A 20,298-nucleotide genomic window follows, 5' to 3' on the forward strand; every position below is an offset into this window, starting at 1 on the left:
TGTGACCTCGGGTTGGATGAGAGGTATATGTAAATAGACATCTTTCTGTTTTTTTCTCTTCACTTTTTTGTTAATGGATAGTTCTACTTACGAAGTTGGTTGATTTCGTTTGGACTTTGAAATGCTTAATATAAGCTTTGCCATGTAATTGGGAAGCCTAGGCATTTAAAATGATGTATTCTAACATGAGAATGTTCAAAACGGAATAAACAGTATGCTAAAATTTCTTATGGTAAGTTAGTCTTTCTTAAGGACAACTGACTAGATTGGTTGATCCTTACCTGCCTTTTATCACCCTTTCGAAACCCCGTTTGAGTAAGAACTGTAGTCCTGTGAGCGGACAAATCAGGTGCTGGTTGGAAATGCCAAAAAGCATTAGTCTTATTAAAACCACAGTGGCCTTTTTGTTCTGCTCTGCTCACTGGTCATAGTACCTAAATCTTATTTGAGTTTTTGATATGGCAAGAATTACAGCTTTTGGTCATTTTGTCATCTTCAGGCTCTCAGTTTTAGGTATTTACATGTTATTTGTAAAATGGTTGATAGTTAAATCTGGCTCTCTGCATATAGAATAGTTTATCTGAAGCACTGAAGGGTTATTTTGGATGGTGATTAGTGAGTAAAGGGAATTAACTGATAAGAAATACCTTCCGGGAAGACTGAAGTTAGGTTAGGATTTGTAGCAGCCTTCCTTCTAGAGTCCTTGCTTCATGGCCTGTGGGGAAAAAAATCATGTCTCTGCACTAAGCAGCAAAATCCTGCAGTTTTGTTATGATTGGATTTTACTAAACGGAAGGATATTGATGCCTTGTGTGTGTGTGTTAAGAAAACTAACTTCAACATTTTATAAGTTTATGTTTTTGTTTCAGTTATATTCTGCCTTTGGAATTAAAGTGATTCTTATGCTAATTATCTCTCCTTTATCTTTGCAGGCGAAAAATTATTTTAGTTTTGGAAAGATCCTCTTCAAAAATACCACTATCTTCCTGAAATGTGAGTTTTTGCATTTCATGAAGTTTTTATTCTAGTTTTTGCGTGATCTTTAAACTTTTAATTTTAAATTACCTATTTTCTACCTCTGATAATTGACACTCAACATAAATTCTGAAATTTAATAGTTCAGCACTACCTAGGTATAAACTTATATAGTGTAACTAAGGTCCTTCACTGAATAATCTTCAGAATACTTACTTCTGTGAACTTTATTTTCTTCTCTTGTTTTTCTGGTGTTTGCAGTATATAGTAGACAAGTTGTTTTGGTTGACTGCATGGGTTTTAATCGGTTCCGAGTCATAGGGATAACTGCTGATTTTGCTTTTGTGTGCTTGTTAGAAGTTTATTGGACACATGACCTAGGTTTGTCAGACCATTGGCTCTGCACAAATATGTTCAGTAAAGCTTTTGTTTGCAGAAGGAGTATTTTACCACTTGTATCTTTGGAAGAGGAAGCCCAACGATAATTACCAGGAAATAGGGATTATTTAGAACAAAACCAGTCTGTCCAGTGGGAAAGCCGCTGTATCTGAATCCAGAATACCCCATTGTTTATTAAAGAAAAGCTTCCTTTTGTTTCTGAAACTGGCTTTATTTTTAGAGAATGCATGATCATGGGCAGCTCCATTTCAAGATCAGGACTAAAACTCCAGATCGTCCATGTATGTTCCTCTGCATATTTCTCCTTGTGAAAGTGCAAAGTTACATCATAGTTGGATGATTTTATTCTTTTAATCATTTAGTAAGTAGTTATTGAACACATATTATGTGCCAGGCACTGTTTTAGAAAGGAAGTGTTAGATAGTGAGCTTACAATCTAGTGGGATGGAGGGGTCAGGTAGAATTTCTGTGAAGAATATACTGTTTTCATGAAAATGTAGTCTCTTGGCTAATGACTTAAGTTTGATTTAAATCAAATCTACTGTGACACGCTGGTCTTTCTTGTGAGGTTTTCTTATTAGAAAAGAAGAGCTTTTGGGGATAGCAGTGTTTTGTCTTTGGGAATAGCCTGACAGCCTGTATGCTAGTCTGTCCTTTTGTTGTGCACGGTTTCTTTTTCCCTGTGTTCTGATCTAATGGTTTTTGTAGTGGTTTTTAGCCAAGCTGCATATTTTGAAATGTTGATGCTTCTTTGTTTTTAGAGGAGTTGAGGCTTAAAATTGTCTTTCACTTTATTACTTCTGTGTTTTCTTATACTTAATCTTGTCTCTGATTTTATGCTTTTGTGGGTATGGTATACTATAGATTTCCTTGAAATTGGCAGGACCATTTTCAGTGTCTCTTAAAGCCATTCATTTAAAGTTCTGTCTTGGGAATTCCCTGGTGGTCCAGTGTTTAGGACTCTGAGCTTTCACTGCCAAGGGCCAGGGTTGAATCCCTGGTTGGGAAACTAAGATCCCACAAGCCTTGCGGCATGGTCCCCCTAAAATTCTATGTCTTCTAACATAAATAGTAGTATTTTTGCAGTTATATTTCCCTGCAAATCTCCTTTTTAGGGGATTTTTCTTACTGGTTTTTATTTAATTAATTCCTTCTCTAATTCTTCTGTGTAGTTCATAACAAGATTGCAGTATCCTTTTTAGCATTTCCATAAATTCTATTCAACACATCAGATTTTTTGTGTATTTTAGTTGAGCCTTATAAAACTGTGCCACTTAAAAATTAGTTTGAGAAGACCACTTCAAACAGAGAAAAGGAGAAAACTGTAATTTTAGGTGTGCTTCTTAAGAACCAAAAGTAGGTTCCTAGGTATAGTTGTGTTTACCTTTGTCACATTTGCACAAAGTAGGTATGGTTAGTATGTTTTTTCATTTTCTGCTGGAACGAAGATAAAAGGGAATACTGACTTCCCCCAGGTTGACAATCTAATAGACTCCCAAGTCTTCAGACTTATGCTTTGGTTCATTAGGATATTGTTCGCCAAATTATGTTTAATAAGTTATGTGAGACTTACGTGATTTCATGAGGTTCCTTGGGGCTTCTCTTAAGTGCTGGGAGCCATTATGGGAGATCCCACCCATGACGAGGTCATGAAGGAAATACCTGACACGCAAGGCTGTTAGGATACAAGGGACCCTCCAGGTTGGCCTCGGCCTCTACCCCACCCTGTATCCTCCCCTCTTTTCTGCTGTTGTTCTTGTTTGCCCTGCTGCAGATTCTTGTGTTGCCTGCTGAGAGCTCTCCTGCTCCTCTTTCACTGATTAAAGACCAACTTAAAACCCTAATTAATAAATCTCCTAGACGCTGATACCCTATGAAGGGGTACCAATTCAAACCCTTTTGCTGGCATTCCGGCTTGTTTGATAAATGTATCCTCCTATTGCAAAAAATGCTCATGATTGTTCTGAACATCCTAAGCACAGTATGCTAACAAAAGAAACTATTAAGCATAGGTCCCTCCACGGGGTGAGAAAAGCTCCACAAATAATAGTCACAAATGTGCCTAATAGAAAATATGTTAGATAGAGATTAGCTAGCAACTTCTTGCAGGTAGTTAACTTTTAGACTAAGAGCCTGTTTTGTGCTATATCTGCTGTTTTTGCAGTCCTTCGCATTTCTGTTCCATAATAATGTAATCCTATCTAGTTCCCATGGAGATGACGTCTATTAGAAAGAAAATAGATTAATCACAAGAAAAACAGGGTCGGCTACTGAAGTTGCTTAAGTCACACCAGGTGCAAGCCATAAAATGTTAGCAGGCCTGAAGGCCAAATGATAAGAAAGACTCTTGTGAACTAAAAGTTTGTGGGTGACATCCTGTTTCTGTTGAAGGTCAAGTTGCTATAATGTTTTGAGATAACCTGTGTGTAAGCAATATGCACTTCCCTCAAAAGAGATGTTGTTAAGGGCATAAAGGAGCTGTGCAAAAATAAACTTCAGACTTAGCCCCCGAGCTTTGTCTCACTGTGTCTCTCTCTCGCCAACCCCGTTCATCCTGAGGGTTCCCCTGGATCCTGCAGGGGCTGGACCCCTGCACTTAAGGTGAATTTTAAAAAGGATCTAGTATTCTTTTATCTTTGCTTTTGCTATTCCTGCCTTCCTCAGCCAGGTTTGCTTTTTGTTGATAGTTCTTTTGTATCCATTTAAGGTCTCTCAGGGTTTACACTTTGAAGTTTTCCCTCAATGAAATTATTTTGATTCTTGTCTTGTGACATTTCCAATGTGGTTATTCCTTGAGTCTTCAGCTAGAATCTTTTTAAATACTTTTCTTAAGAGTCTTCAGTAATTTGTTCCCTTCTGTTCCCCTATTTGGCCTAACACAGTGCCATGTATCTTTGTGTACTTAAGTGCTTTGCTTAGTAAATATTTAAATGATAATAGACAACTGAAATTTAATACTTCATTACCTTCTGTTTGGAGAAAGGATGGTCTTTAAGTATCCTGGTTTAGCAGGAAGTGGGATATGGGGTAATAATTTAGGAAACATACTTTGTTTGGCAATCAAATTATCTTTTATTCGTAGAGATTTCTTCTTTTATAGTTGATGGAGAACCTTGTGATGCATCTTTGAATGTAACATGGTATCTGAAAAGTGCTGACTGTTACAATGAAATCTACAACTTCAAGGTATGGAACATATAATTACAGACTTTTCTTTGAGTTTATTTAGAGATCATTGGATCCCCACCTGGTAGTGGAGAGAGTGTCATGTAGCTATGGAGGAGAAGAACTGGAACTGGAATTATACTTTCCAATTTGCAGGCATACTTGTACTATCAGTTCTCAAACTTCTTGGTCTCAGAACTTTGCTACATTCCTAAAAATTGCTGTAGATACCTCAAAAGCCTTTATTCATGTGGGTTACTATATTAGAAATTAAAGCAAAAATACATAAATATATATATTTTAAAATAGCAATGATAGACTCATTGCATGTTAATATAAAAAGCACATTTTTTAATGAAAAATAATTAATTTTCAAAAAACTGGGTACAGTGGTGTTGTTTTGTATTTTTGCAGATCTCTTTATTTAATGTCTGAACTTCCCTGGTGGCTCAGACAGTAAAGTGTCTGCCTACAATGCAGGAGACCTGGGTTCAATCCCTGGGTTGGGAAGATCCCCTGGAGAAGGAAATGGCAACCCACTCCAGTATTCTTGCCTGGAAAATCCCATGGACAGAGGAACCTGGTAGGCTATAGTCATGGGGTTGCAAAGAGTTGGACACGACTGAGCGACTTCACTTTTTCACTTCTTATTTAATGTCTAGTGTAATAGAAGATAGCTAGATTCTTATATCTTCTTCACTCAGTCTGTTGTGATGTGTTATTTTGGTTGAAGTGTATGCACAGAATGTGGCCTCACACAGATATGTAGTTGGAAAAGGAATGGTATTTTAATAGTATTTTTGCCCTCTTAGATGCATGGAAGTGTCCATGGACCACACTTTCAGAATTGCTATAGTACAATGTACATGAGCATTGAAGATATACAGCTCCTGGATAGATTTTTCATTCTGTTTTTATCCAGCTGTTTGTATCATTTCATTTTTTACATTTCCCCTACATTCTTGAGGTTTCTTTTGAAAAATAAAGTACTAGTCTTTAAAAAGTATCTACCATCCAGTTGGTTTTAAAACCTTAAGCATTTTGAATTTCTACCCAGTATTAGGGTTTTGTTGGTGACTGTTTTGTTTTTGTTCTAGAACATTAGGTAAGGTTGATATGATGAGGACTGTGTATATTAGTCGTTCAGTCATGTCTGACTCTTTGTGACCCCATGAATTTAGCCAGCCACGTTCCCCTGTCCTTGGAATTCCCCAGGCAAGAATACTGGAGTGGTTTGCCATTCCCTTCTCCAGGGGATCTTCCCACCCAGGGATTGAACCTGGGTCTTCTGCATCTCCTGCATTGGCAGGCATGTTCTTTACCACTAGCACCACCTGGGAAGCCCCATGATGAGGACCAAAAGGATTGAAAAATTTAGAGAGAAGTATTTCTAGAGTATGGTTTGAAATATCATTGATCCTTTTCTCCTAATCAATCGATCACTAGTTAAATTTATAGTTAAAAAGTTCATACAGATGAAGCTTGTGATAAAAACTGGTCAAGACCTTAGCAGATTCAGTCCTCATGGGTAGTAGAGTTAAGAATGTAAAAATTATTTTGAATTGCCACAGGACAGAATTATGGAAATAATAAGCAGATAGTTAGAAGTGTGAAATTGAAGCTTAGGAAAAAAGAGAGTGATATTAGAGATCTTGGTATGGGAGAAAAATCAGAGAACTGATGAAGCCACAGAAATGATGAACTTTTTCAGAGTATTAATAGTGGGCTGTGAATGGCTGCAGTAGTTTTATGCTCTGGCTTATCTAGCTTATAAGCACAAGTTTTGTTGTTGGTATTGTTAATTTAGTCAAGGAACTCTTGTAAATATATTTTCTTATAACAAAACCCTCTAGACTGACAGTTTCCCAAATCTTCCTGGAATTTTTAGAGGACCTACCCTTCTTGAGTCATAGACTAGAATTCTGTACTTGAGTACTGTTAAGATTCTTGAATACTAATATATAGTCTTTATCTGATATTAATTTTAAAAATAGCAAATCCAAAACTATCTTTGTACTGAAGACAATCTATTTGTTATCTTTTAAATATTTCATGTAAAAACTAAGTTAAATACTTGGTATTTTCTCTATTTTCCAGTTGGAAGAAGTGGACACATACTTGGAAAACCTTAAGGAAAAAAAAGACTTGTCTGGGAAATATGAAACATCATCAAAATTGTTCCAGAACTGCAGTGAACTCTTTAAAGCACAGGTAATATTTGATAGTTGTTCAAGGGAAATAGAAGAGGTGAGAAATATGATACATGTATTTTTGGTGAATTCCATTTCTCCTCAGTTCTTTCTTCTGACAGAAATAGGTTAGAAGCACGTTCTGATTGGTACATAGTCAGCTACTTAAATATTCTCATCAAAGAGAGGATGCGCTTTCCTTTGTGTGTGAAAAGCAAAGCCCCACTTTTTAAAAAATGCAGTAAAATATACATAACATAAAATTTACCAGTTTAACCATTTTTAAATGTGCCTTTCAGTTACATAAATACATTCACATTATTGTACAACTGTCACCACTAGCCATTTCCAGAACTTTTTCATCATCTTAAGTGGTTACTTTGTAACAATTAATAATAGCACCAACCCCCTACTCTCACTTCCCTGGTAATAGCTATTCTGCTTTCTTTCTCCATGAATCTGACTGTTATAGATATCTCAGAGAAGTAAAATCATACACTGTTTTTTGGCTTCTTTAACTTAAAAAGTTTTCAGGGTTCATCCATATAGCATGTATCAGAATTTCATTTCTTTTTAAAGGCTGAATAATATTGCATTGTACGTTTATACTATATTATCCATTCATCCATTGATGGACTTTTGAAACTTTCATTTTTTTAAATTCTCTTCTTATCTCATCTAGTTGATATGTCCTCAGAAAAATCAACATTTTTAGATTTTACTACTATAGACCTGAAATCAAAGGATTGAATTTTACACCTTTTTCACATAAAGGGGAAGAGGTGAATTATACTGTGTATTTTATTCTATTTATTATTTTACTTTTTCACCTTACCTTGTGATTGTGGGATCTTAGTTCCTTGAGCAGGGATTGAACCTGACCCCTGCTTTTGAAACCACTTAGTCCTAATCATTGGAGCACCAGGGAATTGCCAATGTCGTGTATGCTTACATGTATGTAATCATATAAATGGAGTTTATTAAAAGATTGTCTTTTCTTAGAAGTAGGATCTGACCCCAGTTTTTTGATAGGATAAATTTATACATTTTATAGGTTTGAAAATAGTTATTTTAGCTATAGCCTTTGCTTTGTTCTTACTACATTTAAATGCTGCTTCAAATTATTTAGCAGCTTGCCTTGAAGAGGCAAGGAGTTCATGGAAAGTTAGGCTTTCTCTCTAGCTACTGCAAATAAAGATTATTGATAAGAACTCTTTTACTTAATAATTGATGAGCAAATGAAGTAATTGATAATTTGAACTGTCAATACATGGGTTGCTTTCTTGCCATAGTATAGATTTTACAGTCTTGAAGGAAAAAGAAAATAGCTTTAGAATAGTAGAAGTAAGGTAGAAAAAGAAAGCTAGTCACAATATGATGTTGAGTAGGGGATTTTCTTCTGGTTTTTCAAATTTATCCTTTAGGCTAGGAGGATTGGTTGGCCTTTCTTGGATTTAATTGTGAAAGTTACCTATTATATACTGTTTCCCAAGGTTCGCTACTTTATATCTGCTATAAGCTTTCCAGGATTTTGGCATAAATCCTTGTTCATAAGGTTTCTTCCTCCAGTCTAATGTAACATGACCTAATTACTCAGGAAGGATAATGCTTCCTCAGCTGATAACTGGAAAGAAAGGTAATTAGTGGAGGTTTTTTAACAGGCATGTCATGTGTTGTGATGGAAGGAGCAATGGATCCTAGGGTTGAGAGTCTTAGGTTCAGATCCCATTTCTGTATCTAAAGCTTTATAGCTTTGAGTCACAGTTTCCCCACCCTTGGAAATAGAGGGGAACTGTGACATCCATTTTCCTATTTATGTATCTTCCATCTAAGGTTTTGTCAAGAATGACAGTATCTATAATCTTATAGAAAAATTGAGTGGCCAGTTTGGTTTGCTGTTATTATTTAGTTCCCAGCAAGGTTTTATTCACTTGTTTGTGGTTAATTGGAAATATTTTGTCTGTTAATGTCATACTATTTTGTTTACTTCTTTTTTTTATTTTGTTTACTTTTATACTATGTTTTGCTTTAACTGTTTCTGTGGATTTTAAGCTGTGCTTTTGTTTTGCTATTATACATGTTTAATTTATATTCATCTTTCATAGAGCTTTTCTGGAGATATTGTGCATCGATTGCCTCTTTTAGGAGAAAGACAGGAGGTAATTGTTTTTCTTGTTATGTATTTCTGAGAGTGAAGTAGAAATTCTGAATTAATTAATAAATTAATTTTTTTTCTTTTTTCCTGTTTCAGGCTAAGGAGAATGGAACAAATCTTACCTTTACTGGAGACAAAACTGTAAGTGTGGTAGGGAATTTAGGGCATCGAACACATTTTTGTGTTCTTATGTTTGTTTACTTTAAATTCTTATCTTATGCTTACTTTTAAAAAGAAACTTAAGAATGGAAGCTATATACCAAAATGTTAATAATGGTTATCTCTGGATGATATTGTGAGTGATTTTTATTTTCTTTGTGTTTTCTGTATTTTCTATGTTTACTACAATCAGTCTATATTGCTTTGTAATTACCACCCTATAAATATTATTTGTAAATAGTAAGAAACTTTTTTTTTTTTGGTATTATTTTTATTTATTTATTTATTTTTCTTTCTTTTTTTTTAAATTTAATTTAATTTTATTTTATTTTTTTTATTAGTTGGAGGCTAATTACTTCACAACATTTCAGTGGGTTTTGTCATACATTGATATGAATCAGCCATAGATTTATACATATTCCCCATCCCGATCCCCCCTCCCACCTCCCTCTCCACCCGATTCCTCTGGGTCTTCCCAGTGCACCAGGCCCGAGCACTTGTCTCATGCATCCCACCTGGGCTGGTGATCTGTTTCACCATAGATAGTATACATGCTGTTCTTTTGAAATATCCCACCCTCACATTCTCCCACAGAGTTCAAAAGTCTGTTCTGTATTTCTGTGTCTCTTTTTCTGTTTTGCATATAGGGTTATCGTTACCATCTTTCTAAATTCCATATATATGTGTTAGTATGCTGTAATGTTCTTTATCTTTCTGGCTTACTTCACTCTGTATAAGGGGCTCCAGTTTCATCCATCTCATTAGGACTGATTCAAATGAATTCTTTTTAATGGCTGAGTAATATTCCATGGTGTATATGTACCACAGCTTCCTTATCCATTCGTCTGCTGATGGGCATCTAGGTTGCTTCCATGTCCTGGCTATTATAAACAGTGCTGCGATGAACATTGGGGTGCACGTGTCTCTTTCAGATCTGGTTTCCTCAGTGTGTATGCCCAGAAGTGGGATTGCTGGGTCATATGGCAGTTCTATGTCCAGTTTTTTAAGAAATCTCCACACTGTTCTCCATAGCAGCTGTACTAGTTTGCATTCCCACCAACAGTGTAAGAGGTTTCCCTTTTCTCCACACCCTCTCCAGCATTTATTGCTTGTAGACTTTTGGATAGCAGCCATCCTGACTGGCGTGTAATGGTACCTCATTGTGGTTTTGATTTGCATTTCTCTAATAATGAGTGATGTTGAGCATCTTTTCATGTGTTTGTTAGCCATCTGTATGTCTTCTTTGGAGAAATGTCTGTTTAGTTCTTTGGCCCATTTTTTGATTGGGTCATTTATTTTTCTGGAATTGAGCTGCAGGAGTTGCTTGTATATTTTTGAGATTAATCCTTTGTCTGTTTCTTCATTTGCTATTATTTTCTCCCAATCTGAGGGCTGTCTTTTCACCTTACTTATAGTTTCCTTTGTAGTGCAAAAGCTTTTAAGTTTCATTAGGTCCCATTTGTTTAGTTTTGCTTTTATTTCCAATATTCTGGGAGGTGGGTCATAGAGGATCTTGCTGTGATTTATGTCGGAGAATGTTTTGCCTATGTTCTCCTCTAGGAGTTTTATAGTTTCTGGTCTTACATTTAGATCTTTAATCCATTTTGAGTTTATTTTTGTGTATGGTGTTACAAAGTGTTCTAGTTTCATTCTTTTACAAGTGGTTGACCAGTTTTCCCAGCACCACTTGTTAAAGAGGTTGTCTTTTTTCCATTGTATATCCTTGCCTCTTTTGTCAAAGATAAGGTGTCCATAGGTTCGTGGATTTATCTCTGGGCTTTCTATTCTGTTCCATTGATCTATATTTCTGTCTTTGTGCCAGTACCAGACTGTCTTGATGACTGTGGCTTTGTAGTAGAGTCTGAAGTCAGGCAGGTTGATTCCTCCAGTTCCATTCGTCTTTCTCAAGATTACTTTGGCTATTCGAGGTTTTTTGTATTTCCATACAAATTGTGAAAGTCTTTGGTCTAGTTCTGTGAAAAATACCGTTGGTAGCTTGATAGGGATTGCATTGAATCTATAGATTGCTTTGGGTAGAATAGCCATTTTGACAATATTGATTCTTCCAATCCATGAACACGGTATGTTTCTCCATCTGTTTGTGTCCTCTTTGATTTCTTTCATCAGTGTTTTATAGTTTTCTATGTACAGGTCTTCTGTTTCTTTAGGTAGATATACTGTAAGAAACTTTTAAGAAAGAACCTTGAACTCCAGAACTCCATCTAAAATTATCTTGTGATAGAATATAATTGGAAGAGTGTTATCTCAAAATTTACCCTTTAAAAATGCACAGTTAAGAGGTTTTTAGTTATGTGACCACCCATCACTATTTAATTCTAAACATCATCACCCCAGAAAGTAACCATGTAGTCATTAGCCGTCACTCCTCATTCCTCTTTTCCACCAGCTCTAGGCAACCACTGTTCTCTCTCTCGCAATTTGTGACCTATGTCTGGCTTCTTTGACAATTTAAAACTCTGTCTTAACTTTTACTTGCTTCTTGTATAGAGCCTCGAGATCAGTGGGGGTGAGTAATTAGGGCCTACTCAGGTCTGATTGGGCACGTGTGCACCATCTGGCACATATGTGCCCAGCCCTAAGTGTACTTGGAGCCTTCTAGATTTCCAGGAATATCTTGAAGGTTTTCAAAACGCCTATGGACATCTTATTTCCAAATTTTCCTTTTAAGTTTTTAGTCAGCCTCTTGATAGCCTCATCTGGTAATGTCACTTCAGGCAGCTGTGATCTTTCACAGTTGCTGCTGAGTATTTTGAAAACTCCCTGAGTACAGGGTCTTTCCCACTGAATGAGCTCTGAAATCAGATCATGTAAAAGATACACCCTGAGATTGGAGCTTTTCATCACCTAACAGACAGCTCTGGTGAATGGGCTTTAGGGGACCACCAGACTTTTTCACTGGCTGCCAAACTGCTGTTTTTCACAGCTGTTAAAATTGTGAAAACTTTGGTTTTAAGGAGCTTAGATAAAAGGTCAAGAAGTTACGGTGAACAAAAACACTACAGGCTTGCTTTTCTTGCTGAAATTCAGGTGCTTTTTCTTGAGGAAACAGATCTCAGATGGGTTGCAAGTTTTCAGTTGATTTTGATAATTTTTGCCCATATTCTTGTTGCTTTTACTGGTGAGTGTATTTTCAGGGGTCTTTATTCTGCCGTTCTGGAATTGTCCCCACTCTCCCTACCCTGATTTTAGCTGTACAGAATTTTAACCTAAAAATAAGTTTGGCATGCCAAGCTTCATTAAATTGTTTTTTTTTTTTTAAACAGCATCCTTTGGGCTTTTTCTTGTTCACTGTCAGATATTTAGAAAATATACATCAGTAAAAAGAAGAAAATAATCTTCTGTAATACTACCACACACTGATAGATTATAAACATTTATCTTCTAGTATTTTGTCTGTTTGCATTAAAAATGAGAATCTTATGTACTGTATTGCAGCTTTTTAAAAATTTTAGCAATATAAGACAGCCTTCCAGTTCAGTAAATATTGTATGGCATTGTTATTTCAATGACTGCATAGAATTTTATTATATGAATATGTTGCAATTTGTTAGATCATCTGTTTTTGGACATTTTTATGTTTCATTATCCTGCAGTTGGAAACAGTGCTGTAGTGAATATTCTTGTAGATGTATTTGTTTTTAGATCTTTTTTTCTGGTTTCAGAAGAATTCTGTGTTGGTGAACATTTGCTTCAATAACTTAAAAGTAAAAATCTTAATTTTCCTTTTAAGACCCGAAAATAATAAATTGCAAGTCTAAGTAGTGGTGCTTCCTTTCAGACATGAGGAAGAAGTAGCCAAGCATTTTTTGTGTTTATCTTGTCTTTCTGTTATAGTTTTGCTTTTCTGAAGGTCCATAGTCTCTCTGGTGTGTAAGGCAACAAATCCTTTGGTGGATTTTTGCTAATGCTGTGCACAGGCTAACTGGCCTTGGAACAGATAACCAGTTCAGCAAGCATGGTGGCTATTAATTCTACTTCCTTGACTTTGGGGGACAGTGACTCTTGGCTTTTCATATAGCCTAGCTAAGATCAAATATTTTATATAAATGTAAGACCTTGTTAGCAGAAACTGGTGGTCCTGAGAAGCGCATTGAACGAAGGGAATTAGTTTCAGGAATTGGTGTTTATAAGTTACTGATGTCATCATTGGTGGTTTTTTCCAGGTGATTTAAACTAAATTTCTTTAGTTTGTTTGGGATATCTCTGTAAAATACAACCTGGCATCCTCTCATGACTTGGTTAAAAGTGAAGTGAAGTGAAGTGAAAGTTGCTCAGTCTTGTCCGACTCTGTGACCCCAAGGACTACACAGTCCATGGAATTCTCCAGGCCAGAATACTGGTCTGGGTAGCCTTTACCTTCCCCAGGGCATCTTCTCAACCCAGGAATCGAACCCAGGTCTCCCGCATTGCTGGCAGATTCTTTACCAGCTGAGCTATAACAGAGACTCAATTTAGTGATTTAAGCTTAGGTTTCCCTCATTTAAAAAAGTCATATGTGAATAATTTATTATCTAACCTACTTTATTATATATGCACTGTAAGCCTGTTTTGCCTACTGTATTAATAAGTAAAAGTGAAGGAATCGACCATGTTTCTAGGCACAGTCTGGAATATTTTGGAATAATAATATATTTTGTAATTAACCCATGTTCCCAGTTCTTAAGATTGAAAGATTTGATGTCTTCTTTCCACTGTAGGTAATGCATGATCCATTGAAAACTTGGCAAGATGCACCATACATTTTTATTGTACATGTTGGCATATCATCCTCCAAGGAATCATCAAAGGAAAATTCACGAAGTAATCTTTTTACCAGTAAGTATATTTTGTTTCTTTTTATCATTTGTATTACTACTATCTGGTTATGTTGCATGGTGGGTAGTGTCAAATTGCTTTAAAGAGGGAATAAATGAAGAATGTTGTCAAGTAGAAAAATTGAGGGAGAGAAATTAACATTTTTCTGCATCCAGTGTGAACAAGATACAGTTTTAGGTACTCTACTTATATTTTATTACTATGTATTATAGATATTAGATTTCATTTCCCTTTATTTGATACTCCTGCTTTTAACTTTTTCAGTTAGTATCATGTTCTCAATAGATTAGTTAAAATTTAGTTACTAAGTCAAGACTTGGACATTTTTAAATTAATTGACTTGTATTATTTTTTAATGTCTCAGTTTTTCTTACTATTCTCCTTTCTACTTTTGCCACCCATTTCAGGGAATCATCACCTGGAATTTTACAATAACTTATTAATTAGTCTTGTTTTCTGTAGTTTCTTTTTTTTGTTTCTTCCTTCTTTGCAGTTTTCTTCCCTGCCCTGCCTTTTCAAGTAGAATATTGAATAGAAGCAATGATGGTGGCCATCCTTATGTTGCTTCTGACTTTATTGGCAGTATTGGCACATTTCACCATTGAGTATGATATTTACTGTAGATTTTTCAAAATATTCTTTGTTTCAAGATTTTTTTTAAGAATGAATACTCAGTTTTATGGAATGTTTTAATCAAGTTTATTAAATTGATCATATAGATTCCTCATTTAATTTGTTACTGTGATGCATTTTATTAACTGATTTTTTAGTGTTAAACTGTTCTTGAATTTCTGAGATGCCATTGTTTGGCCTTGACACACACACACACACACACACACACACACACACACACACACACAGAGCTGGATTTGTTTGGCCTTGACACACACACACACACACACGCACACACACAGAGCTGGATTTGTTTGGCCTTGACACACACACACACACACACACACACACACACACAGAGAGCTGGATTTGTTTGGCCTTGACACACACACACACACACAGAGCTGGATTTGTTTGGCCTTCACACACACACACACACAGCTGGATTCGCCTTGACACACACACACACACACACACACACAGCTGGATTCGCCTTGACACACACACACACACACACACACACACACACACAGCTGGATTCTATTTTCCAGAATATTATTTAGAGTTTTTTGTCTATGTTCAAAGTAAAATTGGCCTAATATTTTCATTTCTTGTGTGTCTTCTATGGGTTTTGATGTTCAGGTTATTGCTAATCTCATGCAATGAATCAAAGAATGTTCCCTGTTTTTATATTCTGTTGAACAGTTTTGGTAAGGATGGAATTATCCATTGCTTAAATGGTTTGATAGAACTCACTTATGATAGTGAGTTTGGCCTGATCTTCTTTTTCCCCCCATGAAGATTTTAGACAACTGATTTTTTTTCTTTAATAGTAATAAAAATTTTAGTTTTTTTATTTTTCCTTGAATTGGAGTTTTTCTTTTTTTCTTCCCCCTGAGAAATTTTCCATTTCATTCAGGATTTTGAATTTGTTGGCATAAAGTTAGTAATGATATTTCTTTTACCAAAAAAATTGTTTTTTATTCTTAACATTGCTTTTATGCCTTCTCTTTTTAACTTGCAAAATCTTTCTAGAATTCTGTTTTACTATATTTTTATTCCAATTAACCAGTTTTTTGCTTTGTTAATTTTCCTATTTCATTGTCTTTTCATTAATTTTTATTCTTTATTTCATTTGACTTAATTTTAAACTTTTGTTTTATGGATTTTTGTATTGAATGTCTAATTCCCAAGACCAGAGATGGGTCTTAGTCTCCATAATAATATGGAATATAGCAGATCTAGGCAAACCAGAGGTGACCTGGCAGTTTCTGGACCCAAGGCATATGTATATCCTCCAGATCCATGGCTTTCTAATGGGCAATACCCTCATTGAACAGTTGCTAGTGTTTACTTTGAACCTTCTTTCTTTGAAAAGGATGGAGAAGAAACCCTGCTCCCTCCAGTTCAGCCTCTTCATTCATCAAATGACTCTGTTCCCCCTTTATCTTGAACACCTGCTATTTTCAGTGATCTAATAGAAGCTGCATGCTCAACTACTGCAGCTTGGGGACCCAGAGTCCACCTTGACCACAGGTTCAGTCTCAGGCACTGTTCTACATTTTTATTCTGTTTTGATATATGGAGCTGTTTATTTTTTCAAGCTCATGTCCAATTTGTTTCCTCTCTCTTTTTTTGCTTTTGCTTTATCCATCTGTCATTTGGAACTAAGAAGGTGATACTCAAACCTTAACTACACCTTGTGGAAGCCCTAAAATTCTCTTAAGACAGTTTTATCTTCTTTCTTCCCTTCATTAAAACCTTTGGTATCTTCTGTTACCTATAAAATGTTCAATTCTGCAGCAAGACTTAGAAAACTTCACAGATTATTCAAGTTTACCTTCTTCTGCCTTGTGTCAAAATGCTACTATATAGTACCATGTGCTGTCTCAGAACTACATGTCCTTTAAATGTATCCTGCATTTTCACAACCATGATCATTTTCTTTGATCATGTAATGTCCTCTGCCTAGATGGCTTTTTACTTTGTCTTAGAAAATATACATCCTTCTGGGGCTGGCTCGGGGGGAGAGTTCTCTGTTGCTTTCCAACTCCCTCTCATCTGGGGATGGTAATCCACTTGGTGGCAGAAAACATGCATCTTTCCATCTCCTATATTTTCCATAATGTGTGTCACATGGTAAGTGCTCAGAAAATGTGTGTTATATTTTAGCATCGGGCAGGGATTAGCTTTAGAGTGCCAGATAGTAAATGTTCTCTCTGCTACAACTACCCAGCTCTCCCCTTTGGTGTAAATATAGCCATTGACAGTATATAAGTAAGTGGATGTGACTGTTTTCCAATAAAACTTTGGAATGGTTGGCTCAATTTGGCCCATGTACTGTATTTTGCTGACTTCTTCTGTAGAGTAAACAGAGAATATGACAAATATTTACAAAGTATTTATATTTACTCTTTCATTAAATTAAGAAGGTTTAGATTACTAACCAGTTTGACTATGAAAGTTTTGTGATTGCTAATATGGGATGCTCCTTTTCTTCATGTAAGTATTGGGTCTTACTTTTAATAATGGTATGTCCTTTTTGCTTGATAAAAATTAGTAAGAAATATTTGTTGCATAGTCTGTATCTGGAGATAGATGTCACTTTTCAGATAAAGCAGTTTATTTATTAATCATACCTAAAATTTATCCAGGTAGTTTTTATCAGTTACAATTTAAAAATAGTCATAGGATTACTTCAGTAAGGCAGATCTGTCTTTCACATTCTTGTTGTTACTGTCATTTGTTTTGCTTCATTAAACACTTTGTTGTTTTTAAGCATTTTCTGAAAAGGATATATATATATATATTTTTAATGAAATTATGCTTTTTTAATAATTTTTATTTTTTTGGCATATGGGATCTTAGTTCCCTGACCAGGGAATGAACCTGTGGCCTCGGCGTTGGGAGCACCGAGTTCTAACCACCTGACTACCAGGGCAGTCCCCTGAAAAGGATATATTAATAGTAGGAAAGTTAGGTAAAATTGAAGTAGGTAAAAAAGAAATAAAGCAATAGGAAAACAGGTCAGGAGAGAGAAGAGGCAAAGAGGGTGACAGAATGAAGAAATGAAGCCCTGTACTTTGCAAAGCATGTTAGTGACGTGAGAAAAAGCGTATGTGAAGTATATTTGGAGTTTAGAGGAGATGAGGAATAGCTCCAGTTGGGCAGCTCACCAGGCTTTATGGATGAAATACATTCAGCTTGGTCTTTAAAGGACATGAGTATGGGAAGAGAGGACTTCTCTACCAAAAATGGTGATGGAGCCAGAGACCTATGCAGAATACAGCATGAACCATCAGAACACTTCATGGTTGAAGTGGTTAAAAGTAAATTACCCGATGGAATTTTCATTAATTCCATCAAACAAATATCAGTTGATGTTTCTGTTTAATTTTTTTGTCCTTTACATTAATTCTGAGGACTGTGTTTTGGCAGTGACTGTTGAAGTGAAAGGTCCCTATGAATACCTCACACTTGAAGAATACCCACTGATGATTGTAAGTGAACTTAAATTCTTTAACCTCAACATTAAATGTGTTTAACTTGTTTTGAGGCAGTATTAAAGACTTGTTCCTGAACAGTTTAGAAAATGCTGCTGTGGTTCTGTACTTACTTCTTACTAGAATATGATCTTGGGCATATCAGTGAACCCCTCCATGCCTCATTTTCTCATTTATAAAATGAAGAATTCAATGACTTGTAGAATTTTAGAGTTGGAGAATACCTGATACACTTTTGACATCTCTTGGATCCAAAATGGGGTACTTAAAACTCTGTAGTTTCTGATCCCACTTAGTATGACTAAATGATGATGGTTTCTCCTTTTCAGTCTGTGTCTGTCTGAAAACATCCTTAATCTATTTTCAGGTTTCTTTTTGTTTATGATTGTTGTTGTTCCTTTCTTTTTCTTTTTTCCCTCGTACTTTTAGAGTTTTCCTACTTTCTGGTATTTCATAGCCTTCACCTGTATCCTAACCCTGCCTTGCCTTTTTTCCTCTCTGTGTTGTCTTCATTTAAATAATTTTTGATTGTGAGCTAAAAAAAAACCTTTTAATACAGAAGAGTGGTCACTCTTGATGACAGGTCCTTAGGCAGTCTCCCTCTGCCCAAGAGGAGACAATTTTTTCATCTTAATATTGAACTTCACAGAAATAAAGAATAATTTTTTAAATAGAATGCGTAATATGTATATTTTTTATAATATGTTAAGACTATGTATAGATTCTAAATTGGCTCTTGGCCCTAATCCTTTTTTTCTTTTACCCACTTTGATGACAGTTTTTCATGGTGATGTGTATTGTATATGTCCTGTTTGGTGTTCTATGGCTGGCGTGGTCTGCTTGCTATTGGAGAGATCTCCTGAGAATTCAGTTTTGGATTGGTGCTGTCATCTTTCTGGGAATGCTTGAAAAAGCTGTCTTCTATGCAGAATTTCAAAACATCCGATACAAAGGAGAGTCTGGTATGTACCAAAAAATGTATGCCAGTTTGTGAGTGATTGGTAGGTGAGACTTAAGAACAATTTTCCCAAGGTCAGCAGTCATTAAGTAGGTGTAGCTTTTTAGTTACTTGATTATAAGAACAACTTAAGCAGAATCACTGTGATTGTGAAATTGTTTTTAATCTCTTAACTTGTGGTGTCAGTGATTTAAGAATAAGGTATGGAAAAAAAAAAAAAGAATAAGGTACGGTACTGAAGTCGCTCAGTCATGTCCAACTCTTTGCGACCCCATCGACTGTAGCCTACCAGGCTCCTCCGTCTGTGGGATTTTCCAGGCAAGAGTACTGGAGTGGGTTGCCATTTCCTTCTCCAAAGGATCTTCCCGACCTAGCGATCGAACCCAGGTCTCCTGCATTGTAGGCAGACACTTTATTGTCTGAGCCACCAGGGAAGATTTAAGAATAATTTTGTTGAAATATACTCTCAAAAGTTGCAATAGTAGTGGCCATTTTGGGAATATTTTCACCATTATTGAATCTTGGTTGCTATTGATTTTTAAGGTACCATTATTACATGCATCTAAGAAATAAGAAAGTAAATACTACCAATTTAATTGTAAGATGCCATTGATTGTAAGACACACCTTGATTTCAGAGCTACCTTAGAGGTGTGGGGGTTGTATCTATTTGGTAAAATATAGTAATACCATGAAAATAAAAGAGTATTTGTGGTTTAGTAAGGTGAACAGATAATGATAGAAATTGTTTTGTACTGAAGTGTTTTTTGATAGCTTCAGTTCTCTCATCAGACCATATAATTATTTTTTTTATTTAATTATTAGTAACTATTATTGTAAGATATACTAATTAGAACTTTCTCTAGTCTTTGAAATGACTTGAAAATAATAGATGTAAGAAAGAGCTGAAAATTCCGTTTGTGTTTTGTGCTTTTCTGTGCTATATTTCACAGTTTTTTTTAAAATGGGAAGAATTCTCCTTAGATGCTATAAATTAGATCCCCTGGAGAAGGAAATGGCAACCCACTCCAGTATTCTTGCTTGGATAATCCCATGGACGGAGGAGCCTGGTTGGCTACAGTCCATGGGGGTCGCAAAGAGTCGGACATGATTGAGTCACTTCACTTCACTTCAGGGTATTCTGAGGTTTTAGTGAAGTGGGTGGAGAGGGAAAGTAAATTGACACACCCAGATTACCCTCCACATGAGGAAGATCCTAAATGATATCAGCTTCTACTTGTAAACATTGGCAGAATCGGGTATTCTTTTCAAGTAGGACTGATATCAGTGTTTATTCTGAAGGATGTTAGAAATCTACATTTTGGGTCTAGAATTGTACCTTTTCCCA

General features: G+C 35.8%; 1 protein-coding gene across 3 annotated transcripts in view; it reads left to right on the top strand.

Annotated features, from left to right (window-relative positions):
- The window catches only part of TMEM87A (transmembrane protein 87A), a 40,480-nt gene that overhangs the window by 552 nt on the left and 19,630 nt on the right, over positions 1-20,298 (top strand). For all 3 annotated transcript variants that reach the window (XM_061157482.1, XM_061157480.1, XM_061157481.1), the window contains exons 2-9: positions 933-993; positions 4,475-4,560; positions 6,637-6,750; positions 8,834-8,887; positions 8,980-9,024; positions 13,761-13,878; positions 17,929-17,990; positions 18,772-18,955. In XM_061157482.1, coding sequence (XP_061013465.1) covers positions 933-993; positions 4,475-4,560; positions 6,637-6,750; positions 8,834-8,887; positions 8,980-9,024; positions 13,761-13,878; positions 17,929-17,990; positions 18,772-18,955 — 724 coding nt within the window. The remainder of the gene's footprint in view (positions 1-932; positions 994-4,474; positions 4,561-6,636; positions 6,751-8,833; positions 8,888-8,979; positions 9,025-13,760; positions 13,879-17,928; positions 17,991-18,771; positions 18,956-20,298) is intronic.

The sequence above is a fragment of the Dama dama genome, chromosome 12, assembly GCF_033118175.1.
Source record: "Dama dama isolate Ldn47 chromosome 12, ASM3311817v1, whole genome shotgun sequence".
In the NCBI taxonomy this organism is placed as follows: Eukaryota; Metazoa; Chordata; class Mammalia; order Artiodactyla; family Cervidae; genus Dama; species Dama dama.